The sequence below is a fragment of the Scyliorhinus canicula genome, chromosome 2 (genome assembly GCF_902713615.1).
Source record: "Scyliorhinus canicula chromosome 2, sScyCan1.1, whole genome shotgun sequence".
Classification (NCBI taxonomy): Eukaryota; Metazoa; Chordata; class Chondrichthyes; order Carcharhiniformes; family Scyliorhinidae; genus Scyliorhinus; species Scyliorhinus canicula.
In genome coordinates this window covers 59,635,683-59,653,689 of record NC_052147.1, presented here as the reverse complement: position 1 = coordinate 59,653,689, position 18,007 = coordinate 59,635,683, and the positions used below count along the sequence as shown (strand labels likewise).

The 18,007-nt window shown below is 45.9% G+C and overlaps 1 protein-coding gene across 2 annotated transcripts in view; it reads left to right on the top strand.

Moving 5' to 3' along the window:
• atg14 (autophagy related 14) overlaps positions 1 to 18,007 on the top strand; it is a 47,320-nt gene that overhangs the window by 808 nt on the left and 28,505 nt on the right. For both annotated transcript variants that reach the window (XM_038779413.1, XM_038779422.1), the window contains exons 2-4: positions 10,462 to 10,524; positions 10,703 to 10,745; positions 14,754 to 14,835. In XM_038779413.1, the coding sequence (XP_038635341.1) occupies positions 10,462 to 10,524; positions 10,703 to 10,745; positions 14,754 to 14,835 (188 nt within the window). The remainder of the gene's footprint in view (positions 1 to 10,461; positions 10,525 to 10,702; positions 10,746 to 14,753; positions 14,836 to 18,007) is intronic.

The following is an 18,007-nucleotide window of genomic DNA, read 5'->3' as shown; positions in this document are numbered from 1 at the left end:
CATAATGAGTATTCCACTTCATTAAAAGCATATGACGGGTTATCCCTTTCGAACTTTTTCATCATGATTATGCTGGGTTGCTGCAGGAGTCATGAAAAATACTTTTCAAATAATGTAAAATTAAACTTTAAAAATTAGACTTGCAGTGCAAGAAACATTAACGTTTTATAATGCCTATCTGGAACTGCAGGACATACCCACAATTGAAAGATAGTGTAGGCAAAAGGTGATCACTTTCAATTGCGATTCTTACCTCTATCAGAACTATTCCAGAGACTTAGCGCATTATTTAGCTTCACAGTTTAGTGCAGTGCAATACTGTTGGAGGTACCACCTTTCGGATGTTCCCTCCATGGTCTGGACCACCCCACTACCAGCAGAATTAAGGGAGATTATCTGGACATTCATCCTAGTGCTGTTTGTGGGACGAGAGAGGTAGAAGGAAGGATTTGGGGAAATCAAGTGGAGAAGAGGAACCATAACTGGTTGAGTTCAAGAAATTTGCATCTTTAAGGAACAATTGGATGAATATATTTAAAGCAGACACAGATAGAGGGGTTATGGGATAGAATGAACAGTGCTCTTGGTTTGCGACTGCTGTGACAGATCTGGCGCAAGCTAAATGACTTCCAACTGTGATACGCCAACACCATGCTTGAAATTGTCACTAGATGGCCAAATTAGGAAACTTCCAATAACTAACACCAACAGTTCTAGTACTTCGATACTGATCGTATGACAATAGATACAAATTGGATACATGCAACTTATCATTACCATCTTAACGTTAGCTGAGGTGATCAGTCCGCACATAAAGCAACAGGTTCAAAAAAACTATTCTTAATTATAATGGTCTCCACTCTCGTATCTTTAGGGTTTGTTCTGCAACCAGACTTACTTTTTGTCTTCCTGGTGAAGTTTGATCCACTAGTTTTGTTTTCTTTTATCAGTTTATGGGGACATTGTTATTGCAGCTTTACTGAGCCAGGTGACTGAATCACCCACAACTGAAAATATAGCTTTAAGCAATTTATCATTTCTGAAAGATAGTTTATGTACTTGGCCTATAGAAATCAATTTGTTTCCAAAATTGACATTGCAAGCATTAAAGTTACGCAGAATTACTTTTTATTTTACAGTTGTGTTCCTTTGCTTTCACAATTTAAACTAATTTCAAAAATGATAGGGAAAGATTGGATTGCCCATTCAGTATGTTGTTTATATTTGTGATATCCATCACAATGTGTAGGCACAAATACAAAGGCAAAATACTGCAACTACTGGAAATTGAAATGAAAGCAGAAAATGTTCAGGTTTGCCAGCATCTGTGGCTAGAGAAATGTAATAGGTTTTGAACAAATGGAAAATCAGGGAGTGTGATAAGAACTAAAAAAAGAGAGGTTGGTGATGGGGTGGAGGTAAGAAGAGATTAAATGGCAAAAGGTTTCATTGTAGGATGAGACAATAAAGTACAATCTGTGCAATACATTGAGTGCTCCAGTTGGTCTTGGAAATTAAACATTTAGTTGTGTAGTGCAAAAGGGTTTTTCAAACTGTGGGTCACGACCCCTGGGTGGGTTGCGGGCGGGTCACGGAACAATTGGTTGCAGCGTTCCCGATGGCGGGCAGAAGCGTCCAAAGGCTGCGACTGACTTTAGGAATGCCGGGTGTGTCGGTGCAGACTCGATGGGCCGAATGGCCGCCTGCGCTGTATGTTCTATGATGGGCCTTTAAATGCAAACAATGCAGTCTACCCACCAGAAGTGGCAGCAGAAAGCAGGCCGCCTACACCTGCACATACACTGATGTCACAGGCCCTGAACATCCGTACTTTTGGTGCAAAATCACAGAGGAGGGATTCATCCCTTTTCTCGCTACGAGCAAGAAAGCAATGGAACTGTGAAGAGCTGAAGATGGGTCATTTTGTTATAAGGAAGAGAGGATCAGAGACACAAACAGGCCAGGATCGCACAATTGAATCTGCTGGAGTGAGTTGCGCGGTAGAGTCCACGGCAAGACAAAGCAGTACTAGTTTGAGCTATATACAGAGCTCCAGGGCCTCTAGTGAACAGTATACTAAAAATAAACTGAAATCGGGAACAATGCAGTAGAAAGATGATTTCTTGAGGTGTGGCTTCGTTAATTGTGCGGATGCAAAGCCTATGTGTCTTCTATGCAGGTAAGTACTGCTAAATGAAAGTTTAAAATCGCCAAAACTTCAAAGGCTTTTGAAGACTTGAATGGCAAATTCAAGGACTAAACCTCTTGATTTTTTTTCAAGGAATGCAGCGAGAACTTAACCTTAAATCATCAGCTGAAGTTCTTAGCAGTAATGTAATGTTGAATGACAAAGCACAATTAGTCATTTACGTGGTAGCTTATGGTGTAGCTAAAGAAAATGCCCCACTATATTCTCCCTGCAGCATTAGACATGGCTTGTATGGTCCGAGTTGACTGAAATGCAGCCAGTGATAACAGTGGCTTGCTGAATTTGTAATATTGCTGAGAATTTAGAATTCTGGCTTATTTCTTGTTTAAAGTCCGCACAGGAGGTCTCAATACAACTGGATGAAAATATAGACACTTTGGATTGTGCAAACCTGCTAGTTTACATTGGGTATGTTTGGCACAAGAAATTAATGGAGGATTTGCTGTGCAGCCTGATCTTACCAACCAGCGCAACTGGAACACAGATTTATGAAGTGTTGAATAGTTGTGGTTGGAAAGTGTGGGCTCGACTGGGTTCATTGCAGAGGAATCACAAGTGATGGGAAAGCCAATCTGACTGGCTGGACAAGCTCATCGCGACTCAGACGGCTCAGGGTGCGGAGATCCGAGAGCTACGGCAAAAGGCCTCTGAGAGCGAGGACAAACTCCTGGGCCTGGCAGTGAAGGTGGAGTCGCACGAGGCACTAAACAAGAAATGGCTGGCCAGGATGGAGGAGATGGAGAACCGCTCCCGTCGGAAGAACCTGCGAATTCTGGGCCTCCCGGAGGGGCTGGAAGGTTTGGATTTGGGGGCCTATGTGGCTGTGATGCTGAACTTGTTAATAGGCGCGGGGTCGTTCCAAGGACCCTTGGAGCTGGAGGGTGCCCATCGAGTGCTGTTGAGGAAGCCCAGGCCGAAAGAGCCGCCTAGGACGGTGCTGGTCCGTTTTCACCGCTTCGTTGACCGTGAGTGCGTGCTGAGATGGGCGAAGAAGGAAAGGAGCAGCAATTGGGAGAATGCAGAGATCAGGATCTATCAGGACTGGAGCACGGAGGTGGCGAAGAGAAGGGCTGGTTTCAATCGGGCGAAGGGAGTGCTTCACAGGAAGGGGGTCAAGTTTGGCCTGCTATAGCTGGCTCGCCTCTGGGTCACTTACAAGGACCGCCAGCTCTACTTTGATTCTCAGGAGGAGGCTTGGGCCTTTGTCCAGGCAGAGAAGTTGGACTCGAACTGAAGACTGGGGGGCTGGGGAATGATGTACATAGTCCGGAGGCTCAGTCTTCCTTGGTATCCTTTCGTTTTTATTGGCTGTGTTTGATGTTGCCTTTTTGCTGTTCTCCTTTTTCGCTTTTTGGGGCTGTTATTTATTTATTTGGGTGCTTTTTTGTTTTTTCACTGGTGGAGGGTTGGGGAGCTGTTCGCGGTCCCGCTGGGTCATGTGCCCGTCTTTTTCCCACGTGTTGGGGGGGCGGGGATTGGGATGGAAGCGCGGGTTTCCTTCTCGTGCTTGAGGAGCAGTGGGCGGGGCCAGCACTGGGAGGGGGGAATGGTGGTTGTGTTGCATTGGGGGGGGGGGGGGGTCATTGGGATGGCGGGGCCAGCAGGAATTGGCTGATTTACGGAAGTACAATGGAAGGGGTTACGCAGCTAGGGGGGGGGGGGGGCTAGCTTGGGTGGGTGAGGGGGGGGTACCGGGTTGCTGCTGCAGGGGCCGGAGGGGAACTGCTGGTGAACGGGGAGGTTGGGGGGGGGGGGGTCCGCCACCGTGGGGAACGGGCCTGGGGGTTCTGCGGGCACGTGGTGAGCCAAGGGAGAGCTATGGCTGACCAGTGCAGAGGGAGGGGGAAGACCCCCCAGATTTGGCTGGTCACATGGAACGTGAGGGGGCTGAATGGACCGGTGAAGCGGTCCCGTGTCTTGGCGCACCTGAAGGGGCTGGGAGCGGATGTGGCTATGCTCCAGGAGACGCACCTTAAGGTGGCGGATCAGGTGAGGCGGAGAAGAGGCTGGGTTGGGCAAGTGATTCACTTGGGGCTGGATGCGAAGAATCGAGTGGTGGCGATTTTAGTTGGCAAGAGCTTGTCGTTTGTTGCGTCGAATGTGGTGGCGGACAGTGGAGGTAGATACGTAATGGTGAGTGGTAGGCTTCATGGGGAGTGGGTGGTTCTGGTTAATGTGTACGCCCCCAACTGGGACGATGCGGGCTTCATGTGGCGAATGTTGAGCCGGATCCCGGACCTGGAGATGGGGGGCTTGATCTTGGGAGGGGACTTTAATACTGTGTTGGATCAGGGCAGCACGGTGGCACAGTGGTTAGCATTGCTGCCTACGGCGCTGAGGACCCGGGTTCGAATTCCGGCCCTGGGTCACTGTCCGTGTGCAGTTTGCACATTCTACCTGTGTCTGCGTGGGTTTCACCCCCACAACCCAAAGATGTGCAGGATAGGTAGATTGGACACTCTAAATTGCCCCTTAATTGGAAAAATAAGTGGGTACTCTAAAATTTTTTTAAAAAAATAAATAAATAAATACTGTGTTGGATCCAGCTCTGGATCGTTCGAAGTCTAGGGTGGGCAGGAGGCCGGCGGCGGCCTCGGTGCTGAGGGAGTTCATGGATCAGATGGGAAGGGTAGACCCTTGGAGGTTTTTGTGGCTGGGAGGTAGGGAGTTCTCCTTTTTCTCCCATGTCCACTAGGCTTATTCCTGGATTGACTTTTTTGTTCTCAGCAGGGCGCTAATCCCGAGAGTGGTGGGGGTGGAGTATTCGGCGATAGTCATATCTGACCATGCTCTGCATTCGGTGGACCTGGAGCTGAGGGAGGGGAAGGATCAGCGCCCGCTGTGGAGGTTAGATGTGGGGCTTCTGGCAGAGGAGGAGGTATGTGGGTGGGTCCGTATGGGTATAGAGGGGTATTTGGAAGCTAATGATAACAGGGAGGTGGTGGTTTGGGAAGCACTGAAGGTGGTGGTTAGAGGGGAGCTGATATCCATTCGGGCGCACGGAGAGGGGGTAGAGGGTTGAGAGGGAGAGGTTGGTGGAAGAAATGGTAAGGGTGGACAAGGTATGCGGATGTCCCGGAGGAGGGGCTTTTGAGGAATCGTCGCAGTCTCCAAGCGGAGTTCGATATACTGACCACCAGGAAGGCGGAGGCGCAGTGGAGGAGGGCGCAGGGGGCGGTATACGAGTACAGGGAGAAGGCAAGTCGGATGCTGGCCCACTAGCTCCGGAAGCGAGAGACGGGGAGAGTCACAGACGCAGGAGGGAACTTGGTGCTGAGTGGCAGGGACATTAATGGGGTGTTCAGATCCTTTTACGAGGGGCTGTACCGGGCGGTGCCCCCTAGGGAGATGGGCGGGATGGACCGCTTTCTGGATAAGCTGGAGTTCCCAAGAGTAGAGGATGAGCGAGTGGAGGGTCTGGGGGGCCCAATCGAGTTGGAGGAGCTGATGGAGGCGCTGGGGAACATGCAGACAGGAAAAGCACCGGGACGTGACGGGTTCCTAGTGGAGTTTTATAAGACGTTTTCAGATCTGCTGGGCCCGCTGTTAGTGAGGACCCTGAATGAGGCGAGGGAGGGGGGAGCTCTGCCCCTGACGATATCTAGGGCATAATCTCACCGATCCTGAAGTGGGATAAGGACCCCCTCCAGTGTGGGTCTTACAGGCCGATTTCACTCCTCAACGTGGACGCAAAGTTGTTGGCTAAGATACTGTCCAGGAGGGTGGAAGATGTGGTCCCGATGGTTATCCATGAGTACCAAACGGGGTTTGTGAAGGGGAGGCAGTTGAATGTCGATGTACGACGGCTTCTTAATGTTATGATGATGGCGTCGGCGGATGGGGAGGCGGAAATAGTAGCATCGATGGATGCGGAGAAAGCTTTTGACAGGGTGGAGTGGAGTTACCTGTGGGAAGTACTGAGGAGGTTTGGGTTTGGTGAGGGATTCATTAGCTGGGTGAGGCTGCTGTATAGCTCCCCGGTAGCGCGTGTGGTGATGAATGGGAGGAGGTCGGAGACTTTCGGCTTTCCCGGGGGACGAGGCAGGGGTGCCCCTTGTCTCCCCTGCTCTTCGCGTTAGCGATTGAGCCCTTGGCCATGGCGCTGAGGGATTCGAAGAACTGGAGGGGGATTGTGCGGAGGGGAGGGGGGGGGGGGGGGGGAGAACAGAGGACCGGTTGTCGCTGTATGCAGATGATTTGCTGTTGTACATCGCGGATCCGGCAGGGGGGATGCCAGAGGTGTTGAAGATACTTGGGGAATTTGGGGATTTTTCGGGCTATAAGCTCAACGTGGGGAAGAGTGAGCTGTTTGTGCTGCACCTGGGGGACCAGGAGAGGGAGATAGGAGAGGGCAGAGAGGAGCTTTAGATATCTTTGGGTCCAGATAGCTAGGAGCTGAGGAGCCCTGCATAGGCTAAACTTTTGAGGCTGGTGGAACAGAAGGAGGAGGAGTTCAGGAGGTGGGATGCGCTGCCACTCTCTTTGGCGGGTAGGGTCCAGTCAGTTAAGATGACGGTGCTCCCGAGGTTTTTGTTTCTTTTCCAGTGCCTCCCCATATGAAAAATGAAAATCGTTTATTGTCACGAGTAGGCTTCAAATGAAGTTACTGTGTAAAGCCCCTCGTCGCCACATTCCAGCACCTGTTCGGGGAGGCTGGTACGGGAATTGAACTGTGCTGCTGGCCTGCCTTGGACTGCTTTCAAAGCCAGCGATTTAGCCCAGTGTGCTAAACCAGCCCCCTTATTTAAGAGGGTTAATAAAAGTATTCTGGGGTTCGTTTGGGCGCGGAAGACCCCGAGAGTGAGGGTTTTCCTGGAGTGAGGCAGGGAGGTAGGCGGCTTGGCGTTGCCCAACTTGTGTGGGTATTACTGGGCTGCGAACGTAGGTGGGTGATGGAGGGGGAGGGTGCCGCATGGAAGAGGTTGGAGGTGGCGTCCTGTGTGGGTACGAGTTTGGAGGCATTGGTGACGGCCCCGCTCCCAATCCCCCCGGCAAGGTACTCTATGACTCCGGTAGTGGTGGCTTCCCTCAAAATTTGGGGGCAGTGGAGGCGGCATGGGGGGAAGTGAAGGCCTCAGTGTGGGCCCCGTTACGGGGCAATCACTGGTTTTCACCAGGGAGAATAGATGGTGGGTTTTTGAGTTGGCATAGGGCAGGCATCAGACGGATGGGGAACCTTTTCCTCGATGGGAAGTTTGCGACTTTGGAGGAGTTGGAGGGGAAGTGGGGCCTCCCCCCTGGGAATGCTTTCAGGTGTATGCAGATTAGGGCGTTTGTCAAGTGGCAGGTGGCGGAGTTTCCACTACTGCCGCCTCAGGGGGTGCAGGACAGGGTGCTCTTGGGGACGTGGGTCGGTGAGGGTAGGATCTCGGCAATTTATCAGGTGATGCAGGAGGAGGAGGAGGCCTCGGTGGAAGAGCTGAAAGCAAAGTGGGAGGAGGAGCTAGAGGAGGAGATCGATGATGGGACGTGGGCGGACGCCCTGGGGAGGGTGAACTAGTCCTCTTCTTGTGCACGGCTCAGCTTAATTCAGCTGAAGGTGCTGCATAGGGCGCACATGACTGGGGCTAGGATGAGCCGGTTCTTTGGGGGAGAGCACAGGTGTGGGAGGTGTTCGGGAGACCCGGCGAACCACTCCCACATGTTCTGGGCGTGTCCGGCGTTGGAGGGGTTTTGGAAGGGGGTGGCGGGGACTTTGTCCAAGGTGGTCGGTTCCAGGGTGGAGCCAGGCTGGGGGCTCACGGTCTTTGGGGTAGCATCGGAGCCGGGAGTGCAGGAGGCGAGAGAGGCCGGTACCCTGGCCTTTGCGTCTCCAGTAGCCTGGCGTAGGATTCTCTTACAGTGGAGGAATGCGAAGCCCCCGAGCCCGGAGGCCTGGATTAATGACATGGCCGGGTTCATCAGGCTGGAGAAGGTCAAGTTTGCCCTGAGTGGGTCGGTACAAGGGTTCTTCCGGCGGTGGCAGCCCTTTCTCGATTTTCTGGCGGAGGGTTAGAGGGTGGTCAATCTCAGCAGCAACCCGGGTTTGGGGGGGGGGGGGGGGGGGGGGGGGGGGGGGAGGGAGGGGAGTTAGTGGGCTGTCAAGGGGGTTTGTTTTTGCGACGGTGTGTTTGCTATTTTCTTCTTTTTTGTATTATTAATTTATTGCTTTGTATTGGGGGGTCCTTCTTTCTGTTTATTTCTACACCTTGTTTAGTTTATTGTTGGGAGAAAATTTGTTGTTGTTAAAATTTGAATAAAAATTATTTTAAAAAAAAACTAACTTGCAGCTGATTCCAAATGATGAGACTGAACTTTTATGCCTCACCCGTGACAGCACATTAAAAAGATCCCACAAATCCATGAGACTGTCAGCATTCTGAAGTAGCATCTCCGATGAGTATCCAGTGCTGAGTCAAACAAGCATTTTGTCGCTGATGCCCTTCATAACGACCTACATGTGCGAAGTTGGATTTACGCCCTTGAGTGTGAAGACCGCACAAAGGAACTGGCTGAACTCAACACCTGATATGCGCATTGCCCTCCTGTGAACCTGATTGGAATGAGGACTAAGCAGGCTTACCTGTCTTATTTAAGGGAAGCGAAAATGGTGTGTTGCAAAGGTTGGCTGGCGAGAGTTCTGAAAGCTGGCGGGTGTGGGTCCCGAAGGTTGGCCGGTTAGTAAAAGTGGGTTCCAGGAAACAAAGTTTCAAAAACACTGCCATAGACACTACCTATCCCACTCAGAGCATGTGATCTCCTGGGAGAGGTGATAAACCAGGTAAAAAACAACAATTTGGTGTCTTCACTGAAAGTCTCCAGGCACTTCACAAATCCAGACCAATTGGTTGGTGGGGGGTTGAAACATCGATAACTTCTCCCTGACCCCTTCATGCAATCATTACTATTCATATTGGACCTGATTTATGTTCCGGGCGATGTATCTCTTGTGCAGAGTAATTTCAACCAGAAACCAGTCAATTTCTTTTGAAGGAAGACAGCATATAAATGTTCTCTATAATAGCTGACAATGTGTTCCATGGGTTCTCTGTTCATTGGGTGAAGAGCACTGTGCCTAATATTAAACCTTGTTCTGCCCTTAAGTAACCTGTAAGCATTACTCTGGTTCTCCCTAACCTATCCAGTTGAAATAATGGTTTATGGTTTAACATGAAGAGGGGGTGGGGGTGAGAGACACCAACCAGGAAACAGAGCAAGCAAGTCAGAGGGGGCAACGGGCAAGGAAGCACTTGGGTGAGACCACATCAACAGCACCCTGGTGGTGCCAAAGAAGCCCCTGGTATGTTTTAATACCAGGAGGCAACAATGGCACGGTTGTGGTAACCGTTCACTGGGTGCAAAGTTAGGGGTCCCTGTAAACACGTTACCTATACATACCTGTTTATGTCCCTATTTTTTCATCTTGTGAACCCAATCTGTAGATATATTTTCATTACTGAGTGATGTTCCTTGCAATGTTATTATAAATGCAAACCAATAAAAAAAACTTTAAAAAAAAAACCTTCATCAAATTGCCACTGATTTTAGATATTCATATCATGGGGGTGACTTGTGGTTTGACATCCTTCCATGTGGTTTGAAATCCCGTTACACTATTTTCAATGATTCTGACTGTTTAGAACAAGAGACAAGTGTAATTGGTGTCATTGATTGAATGATTCAATTTGCTCCAAAATTTAAACATTCAATGTGTGTTGTGCAGGACAGTATAGAAATCTCATGAGTGCTCTGACTTTTATAAACAGCTAAAATGTACAACCAGGCTGAGTTATTTCGTAAGACTAAATGTGCAAGAGAAGTTGGGGTAGCAATAAATACAATGATAATTGTTCTGAAGTATAAGGTTCCTGTACACAATTCACAACTGATTCCTGTTGTAATTATTTTCATTATATTTTGACAAAGGTCAAGTCTAATTTCAAAAAACAGTAAGAACATTTGTGAGCAGTATTACGCACAGGATGTGGAAGGTTGCAATGAATATCATTAAAATGTCAGGAAATTGTTTCAGGCTACCTCAAGTTTAACGACTTGTGGTTAAATTGTCCTAACATAGCTTTTAAAAATTAAATACAAGTATCCAAGAAATTTACTGTGGAAAACTGTCACTTGGCAGTTTATTTGCTATAAAATTCTTCAACGTCCACAGTTTGTTTTTAAAAAGCATTTTGAACTCTGTATATTAAATCTATAATTTCATTGTGCATTTCTGAGCAGTCAATCATTAGAATCTAAGATTTGATTTCTCACAGGTATGCTGACAAGATGGAACGGTTAAAACATTTGAGGAATGAGAAGGAAAACTATCAGCAACAGTAAGAATTGATGTTTTAGTTCTGACACTTTATTTTGCTTGAATATATGGCTGAAATTTTACTATTGACATTTAATTCCCTATATTCAAGAGCAAATAAAATATATTTAGCATGGCATTAATGCTCATACATATGTATGATGAGTTTGGTTTTCAATTTTGTTCATTTTATTTTGCAGAGTTATAAAAGCTATTGAAGGCAAGTGGAAAACCGATCAATTGGTAAGTTTTATTATACAATGCAGTCTGGTACTTGGTAACAACTGAGTAGCTTGATGTGTGTGTGTCATTCAGATTGCTGAATGACCGTTCAGATCTGCCTCTATAATCATGAATTTGGACATTAAATGTTTCATTGCTATAATCACTTAAATTTTCTCACCCCACCCCTGGTGAGTAACTTATTGAAGTTGGAGCTATTGAAGGTCACTGGAAGTGGTTTGGTTTCTTTTTGTTGGAGGTGGACATTACCTGGCATTTGCATGGTGTGAATCCGATTTACCATGTATCAGCCTGATGTTGGATGTTTTCAATGCTCTCAGCGGCATGAACTACATCATTATTGGAGATATTAAGAATGCAACTGAAAGTAATGGAGATACATCACTGAACAATTCCACCCCGATCTAACGATAGAGGAGAAGCCCTTCACGGCTGAACAGAGGACACGGCAGTAGTGACTTTGTGGGGGCGTGGTAATCATTTCCCACCCCTCTCCTACTGCACAAACCTCTTCAGAACTCTTGCTTTGAACAATTGTTACAGATTATTTGTTTGTTCCCTGATCAGTAGTAGTTTTTGGTAGTTTCATTAACACCTTGGCTCGTTTAAAATTCTGCAATTCTACTTCCAGACCCACAATTGACTGTTACCATAGCTCCAAAAACTTGAAATATTTACTCCTTAGGATTCTCTCAAACTACTTTCTCTCACACCTTCCCCAAAACTGTCATACCAACCATCACCCAGTGCTTCTATATTTCACAATCACCCCATCACCAATGCCCCACACATCCTTTTCCCACCACTACTACTGAACTTGCAACAGCATTTCCAGACTATTGAACTACACTGTGATTCTTCCAAGGTCTAAGGAATCCCTCTCAAAATACACCCACGAGTCAACATTTCAGAACCGGCACATTCAAACTAACTTCCAGAGCACGGTGGCGCAGTGGTAGCACTGCAGTCTTACGGCGCCAAGGTCCCGGGTTCAATCCCGTCTCTGGGTCACTCTCCGTGTGGAGTTTGCACATTCTCCCCGTGTTTACGTGGGTTTCGCCCCCACAACCCAAAGATGTGCAAGGTAGGTGGATTGAACACACTAAATTGCCCCTTAATTGGAAAAAATGAATTGGGTACTCTAAATTTTAAAAAAAACTTCCAGATTTTTGAATTGTTCCCTCAATACTTTGAAATTGTATCACCAGCAACTTGAATTCTAAGTGAATCTTTTATTCATTTCAAGATTGAAGAGAAATAAACATACCATTTTCTGTACTTGTAAAGCCATGCACTTTCTAATTCACCACTGGTATTATAGAAATTAGTCTGCAGAAAAACACTGTGACAAGAATGCAACAAGGGTGGCACACTGGATAGCACTGCTGCCTCAGCGCCAGGGACCTGGGTTCAATTCTGACCTCGGATAACTGTCCATATGGAGTTTGCACATTCTCCCCGTGTCTGTGTGGGTTTCCCCCGGGTGCTCCGGTTTCCTCCCACAAACCAAAGATGTGCAAGTTAGGTGGATTGGCAATGGTAAATTGACCCTAAGGGTGGAGTTTCAGGACTATGGTTGGAGTTGGACCTAGGTAGGTTGGTCTTTTGAAGGGTCGTTGCAGACTCAGTGGGCCGAATGGCTTCCTTCTGCACTGTAGAGATTTGATTCTGTGATTCGAAGAGCAAGAAAACTCTACCAGAACAGAATACTGAAGTTACAGTAAAATGCTGGAACTCCCAGAGGTCGGAAAGCATCAGCAAAGGGACCAAATAAGTCAATTACTGAGAATAGTTTCAAACTCGTAATGAGTTTAATTTTAAACTCGTAAACACTGATTTTATTAATAAAACAGCAAAAAGCCGTCCAGTCAATTTCAACATCTCTACAGCATCCAATATCAAAAATTGTTTCAACTTTCACTACTTTTTAATGACATCAGTTTTAAAGGAATTTAGCTGCCTGAGTTAAAGCAGTATACCTTCTGACCATGGGTTACAATATTAAATGTGGTGGGGGAGAGGGGGTGCATGATTGTGATGTTCAGTTCAGTTACACTTGTTAATCACGGAGTTACACCAGAGATTAACTTGACTGTAAAAGCTTCTATAGATATGTGTGAGAAAAATATTGAAGATAAATGTCTGTTACAGTCAGAAACAGGAGAATTTATAATGGGGAACAAAGAAATGGCTGACCAACTAAATACATACTTTGCTTCTACCTTCACAAAGGAGGGCACAAAGAAATGTTGGGCAATAGAGGGTTTTGTGAGGATGGAACTGAAGGAAATCAGGATTAGTAGGGAAATGTAAGAGAAATTGATGGGCTTGGAGGCTGATAAACCCTCAGGGCCTAATGATCTACATCCCAGATTACTTAAGAAAGTGCCCCTAGAAATAGGGGTAAAAATAAATTACTGCGGATGCTGGAATCTGAAACCAAAAGAGAAAATGCTGGAAAATATCAGCAGGCCTGGCAGCATCTGTGAGGTGAGGAGAGGAAAGAGCTAAGAAATTGGATGCATTGGTGGTCATCTCCAAAGATTCTAGAGACTCTAGAATAGTTCCTATAGGTTGGAGGATAGCTAATGTAACACCACTATTTAAAAAGGGAGGTAAAGAGAAAACGGGGAATTATAAACCAGTCAGCCTGACGTCAGCAGTGGGGATAATACTAGAGTCCATTATAAAAGATTCAATAGCAGAATCTATGACTCTAGCACTTGGGAAAACAGTGGCCGAATCAGAGAGTCAGCATGGATTTGCGAATGGGAAATCATGCTTGGCAAATCTACTGGAATTCTTCGCAAGTGCAAATAGTAGAGTTGATGAGGGGGAGCCAATGATGTCATTTATTTGGACTTTCAGAAGGCTTTCGACAAAGGCCCACATACAAGATTAGTATGTAAAATGTAAGGACATTGGATTAGTACTGGTGTATTGAGATGGTTGGCAGACAGGAAGCAAGTTTAGGAATAAACGGTTATTTTTCCAAATAGCAGGCAGTAACTAATGGGGTACAGCAGGGATATGTGCTAGGACCCCAGCTGTTCACAATATATATTAATGATTTAGATAAGGGAACTAAATATAATATCTCCAAATTTGCAGATGACACAAAGCTGGATGGGAGGGTGAGCTGTGAGGAGAATGCAGAAATGCTTCAATGTGATTTGCATAAATTAAGTGAGTGGGAAAATGCAATGCAGATGCAGTGTATATAGATAAATGTTAGATTATCCACTTTGGTAGCAAAAACAGGAAGGTAGATTATTATCTGAATGGCTATACATTGAGAGAGGGGAATGACAGAGGGGAATGTGCAGCAGTACCTAGATGTGCTTGTACACCAGTCGCTGAAAGTAAGCACACAGGTGCAGCAGGCGGTAAAGAATGAAAAAGGTATGTTGGCCATCACAGTGCAAGGATATTTAGGCAGGTCAGCTGTCTTTCATGTGTTGGTGCAGACTTGATGGGCTGAAAGGCCTCTTCTATACTGTATTATTCTGTGATATGAGATGAGATTGAGTTGGTTAGGATTATATTGGCTGGAGTTTAGAAGAATGAGAGGGGTCTCCTAGAAACCTGTAAAATTCTAACAGGACTAGACAGGATGTTCCTGATGGCAGGGGAGCCCAGAACCAGGGGTCACAGTCTAAGGATATTTAGGACGGAGATGAGGAGAAACTTCTTCATGCAGTGAGTGGTGAGCCTGTGCAATTGCTACCACAGAAAGCAGTTGAGGCCAAAACATTATATCTTTTCAATTAGTTAGATTTAGCTCTTGGGGCTAAAGGGGCCAAAGGATATGAGGGGGAAAGCGGGAACAAGTTACTGAGTTGGATGATCGGCCATGATAATTTTATGGCGGAGCAGGCTCGAAGGGTCAAATGGCCTACTCCTATTTTCTATGTTGAGCAGTTACATCTTGTGTTTGATTTGATCTGCCACTTTGAAGTCCACAACTGTACTTTAGCAATGGGATAATAAATTCTATCTTATTTTCAGAGATGGAAGATTATGTCATGCCAAATAAGGATTGAACAGTTAAAGGATGCAATTTGTTGTGGAAATGAGGACGTACAAAGAGGTACAGAAGCTTAGTAAAAGTTTCTTTTTAGATTATGAAGATAATTGTGAATAAATTATTGTTTTGGTTGATGTATTGATCTTGAATCCAGTATTGATCTTTTTTTCTACCTGCTGCTTCCCTATGCACTTTACTGACTGGAGCAATGCCTCAACACCTACTTGTCAGTTACATCTATAATCAATGGCATGCGGATGCAAGAAAGCAGTCAAGTTAACATGCTTTTGATTTTCCTTTCCTGCTGACACTCAGGATGTCCTTGTATTAAAATATGACTAGGTACTTGGCATGACATTGTTGGAAAATTGAAAATGGGAAATTATGAACAGAGGTTTGCATCTGGTCTTTCTACTGTGCATTTTTGATACAACCACACACAAGCTGTTTCCTCAAGGTGGCCAGTAGTAAGCTACGAATTTGTGTTTATATGTAGCCCTCTTTCTAATGTGTGAGTGATTCAATAATAAACCAGCAGCAAAGCCTTAGTCTTGAACCAGAAAAGGTTATCGTTTTACAAAATGCTGCTGTATGTTACTTAAGTAGAAATACAGTTACTAACAAAATACATACAAAGATTAAATGCAAATATGGATAAATGATACTTAGATGAAATTCAGTTTAGTCCTTTAAGATGTTGTTACACGCTCATTGCTTACAATTAATAGTGTTGCTGTAATGACTTCTATAGTCGAATAGTTAGAGGTTGCCTTTCCAGGTGGACTCAGTAGGTTTGGGCAGCAAGTGAAGGTCCCCTTTCTCTAGTGGCTCTGGCGGTACAACACTTGGAAGACTGCCTGGGTTCCTTTTTCAGCAGAACATTGATGATTGCTGGACAACTTCCTCTATGATTCCCATTGGCAGAGAAAATCCACCTCTCTCATGCGGTTCACAGTTATTCCAGCTGAGAATTGTGGACCAAAACAGTCTTACAGAGATCTGCTGGGTGCTCTGCACAAAATGGCTGTTCTCAGACAAACTTTTATACAGTTCAAAGCTTGAAATGGGTGTTCTCCCACCTGGTCAAATCTTTCTTCCATATTAGGTATAGGGTTAGGCCAGGTCTGGGAGTATAGTTCCATCTATTGGTAACTAGCCAAGATAATTAACCATTTAAAAGTCTCTATTTTTGGATGGTTCCCATTCTTCAAGATTTGGTGAGATAGGAAAGAGATGCTCACGCCTCCAGGAAAACCATTGTCAATTTCAAACCCGAGTCCCTGGTGCTGTGAGGTAGCAGTGCTAGCCACTGTGCCACCGTGTTGCTTGTAGTTATCTTTTTAATAACCTCACATGATTAATTTGAAATTAATCAAAGTTATTTACAAATTGGAAAACCGGTTGATCAATTGCCACATTTAGAAAAATCATACATAGTCCAGCAAACAAAATCTTGAAAGTAGGCTGGCTATTCATCTTGCCCTATTTCCTTTTGCGTCTGCGTCATGGAAAGTGCTCTTCCAATTAATTTAGTATTGTGCTTTCAAATTCCCTTTGGTCCTCCATTCGCAACATTTCTGTAGCTGCCGGTCTGCTTAGCCATCTTTGATGCCCTAGTCCTCATTAACACCATTATAGCCATCATGACTATTCTCCCCGTATGACCCTCATCTCTGCTCCCTTAAGTCCAACAGATGCAGACTTCAAAATATATGGTAGGATAGTGATTGTTACTGAAGTAGCAATCCAGATCTGAAGAAGTCATACAGACTTGAAACATAAATGCTGTTTATCCATTCAGATGCTGCCAGACCTGCTGCGTTTTCTGTTCTTATATTAATAATCCAGAGCCCTGTACTAATGATAGTGACATGAATTCAAATCCCACCAGGGCAGCTGAGGAAAGTTCAGTTAATTAAATAAATCTGGGATAAAACACCAGTATTATAATGGTGACCATGAAACTACTAGATTAGCATAAAAACGTATCAAATTGGCTAATGTCTTTGGGGAAGGAACCCTTCCACACTTATGATGTATGTGACTCGTGAGCAATGTGGTTAATTGTGAGCTTCTATTGGAAATGGCCAAGCAAGTCACATGGTTGTACCAAAGCACTATGATAAAGACTAAGAATAAAACCGAATGGACCACACAGCTGATTTAGGCACCAGATACGCCAAAGAGGCTCACAACCCAGTAGATCCTGAAAGGGTCTCCTCAGTAACGTGTGCTATGTACCAAAATTGGGAGAGTTGGTCCGCAGATCAGTCGAGCAACAGTTTGACATCTTGTATCAGAACAATGTCTTTCAGTCATCCCTGCAGACTTTCAGCTAGTGTTGCACCACTATACCAGAGTATGTCCAGCCCCACGGGCAGGTCTGACCCACCAGAGGTGGCTGCACACTGGGATACAGGCAGGAGGGAGTGGCCCTGGGTGTCCTGAAAATTGATTCCAAATCCCATGGAATCTCATGGTATAAGGTGAGACATGAGTAAGGAAACCTCCTGCTGGTTACTCTCTACCATCCTCAGCTGATGTATCAGTACTGCTCCATATTGAAGCAACTTGAAAGAAACACTGAGGGTAGAAAAGGCATAGAAAGGGTACACTGGGTGGGAACTTCGATGCCCATTTCCAAGAGTGGCTCAGTGACATCACTGCTGAATGAGCTGGTTGAGTCCTGAAGGACATTGGCTGCCAGACTGCTCCTGCAGTAGGTAATGAGAACCAACACGAAGGAAAACCCAATCTCTGTTGCAGACGCATCTGTCCATGACAGGATTGATGCGCAAGGCCACCAAGTAGCCTGTATTGCGATTACATCCCATCTTCACGCTGAGGGCACTGCATTGTGTTCTGAGACACTTATTTTCTTCAGTGATCACTGGCTAACGAGAGTGATTGTCCACCTAAGAAACTCTGTGTTACTGGTCATGGATTCTATGGGTTCTGATGAGCCCAACCCTAGAGCCATATTTTTGACCGCACACATGGCGGGTGTTTTTGGGAGGTGAGATCAGCCCTTGGACTCGAGATCGCTGGTATTCTTTTCTTGGGCTCCTTTTCCAGGTTTTCCCTTGCCATAGGGTGTCCTCAAAGATGTGTGTCCCTTCAATCGGAGGTTCTTCAAGTAGGTCTTTTCTGAGCTCAGATCTCCCAGGCATTGACGTCTATGTTGTATTTCTTGACGTAAGCATTCAGGGTGTTTTTGAAGCACTTTCTTGTCCTC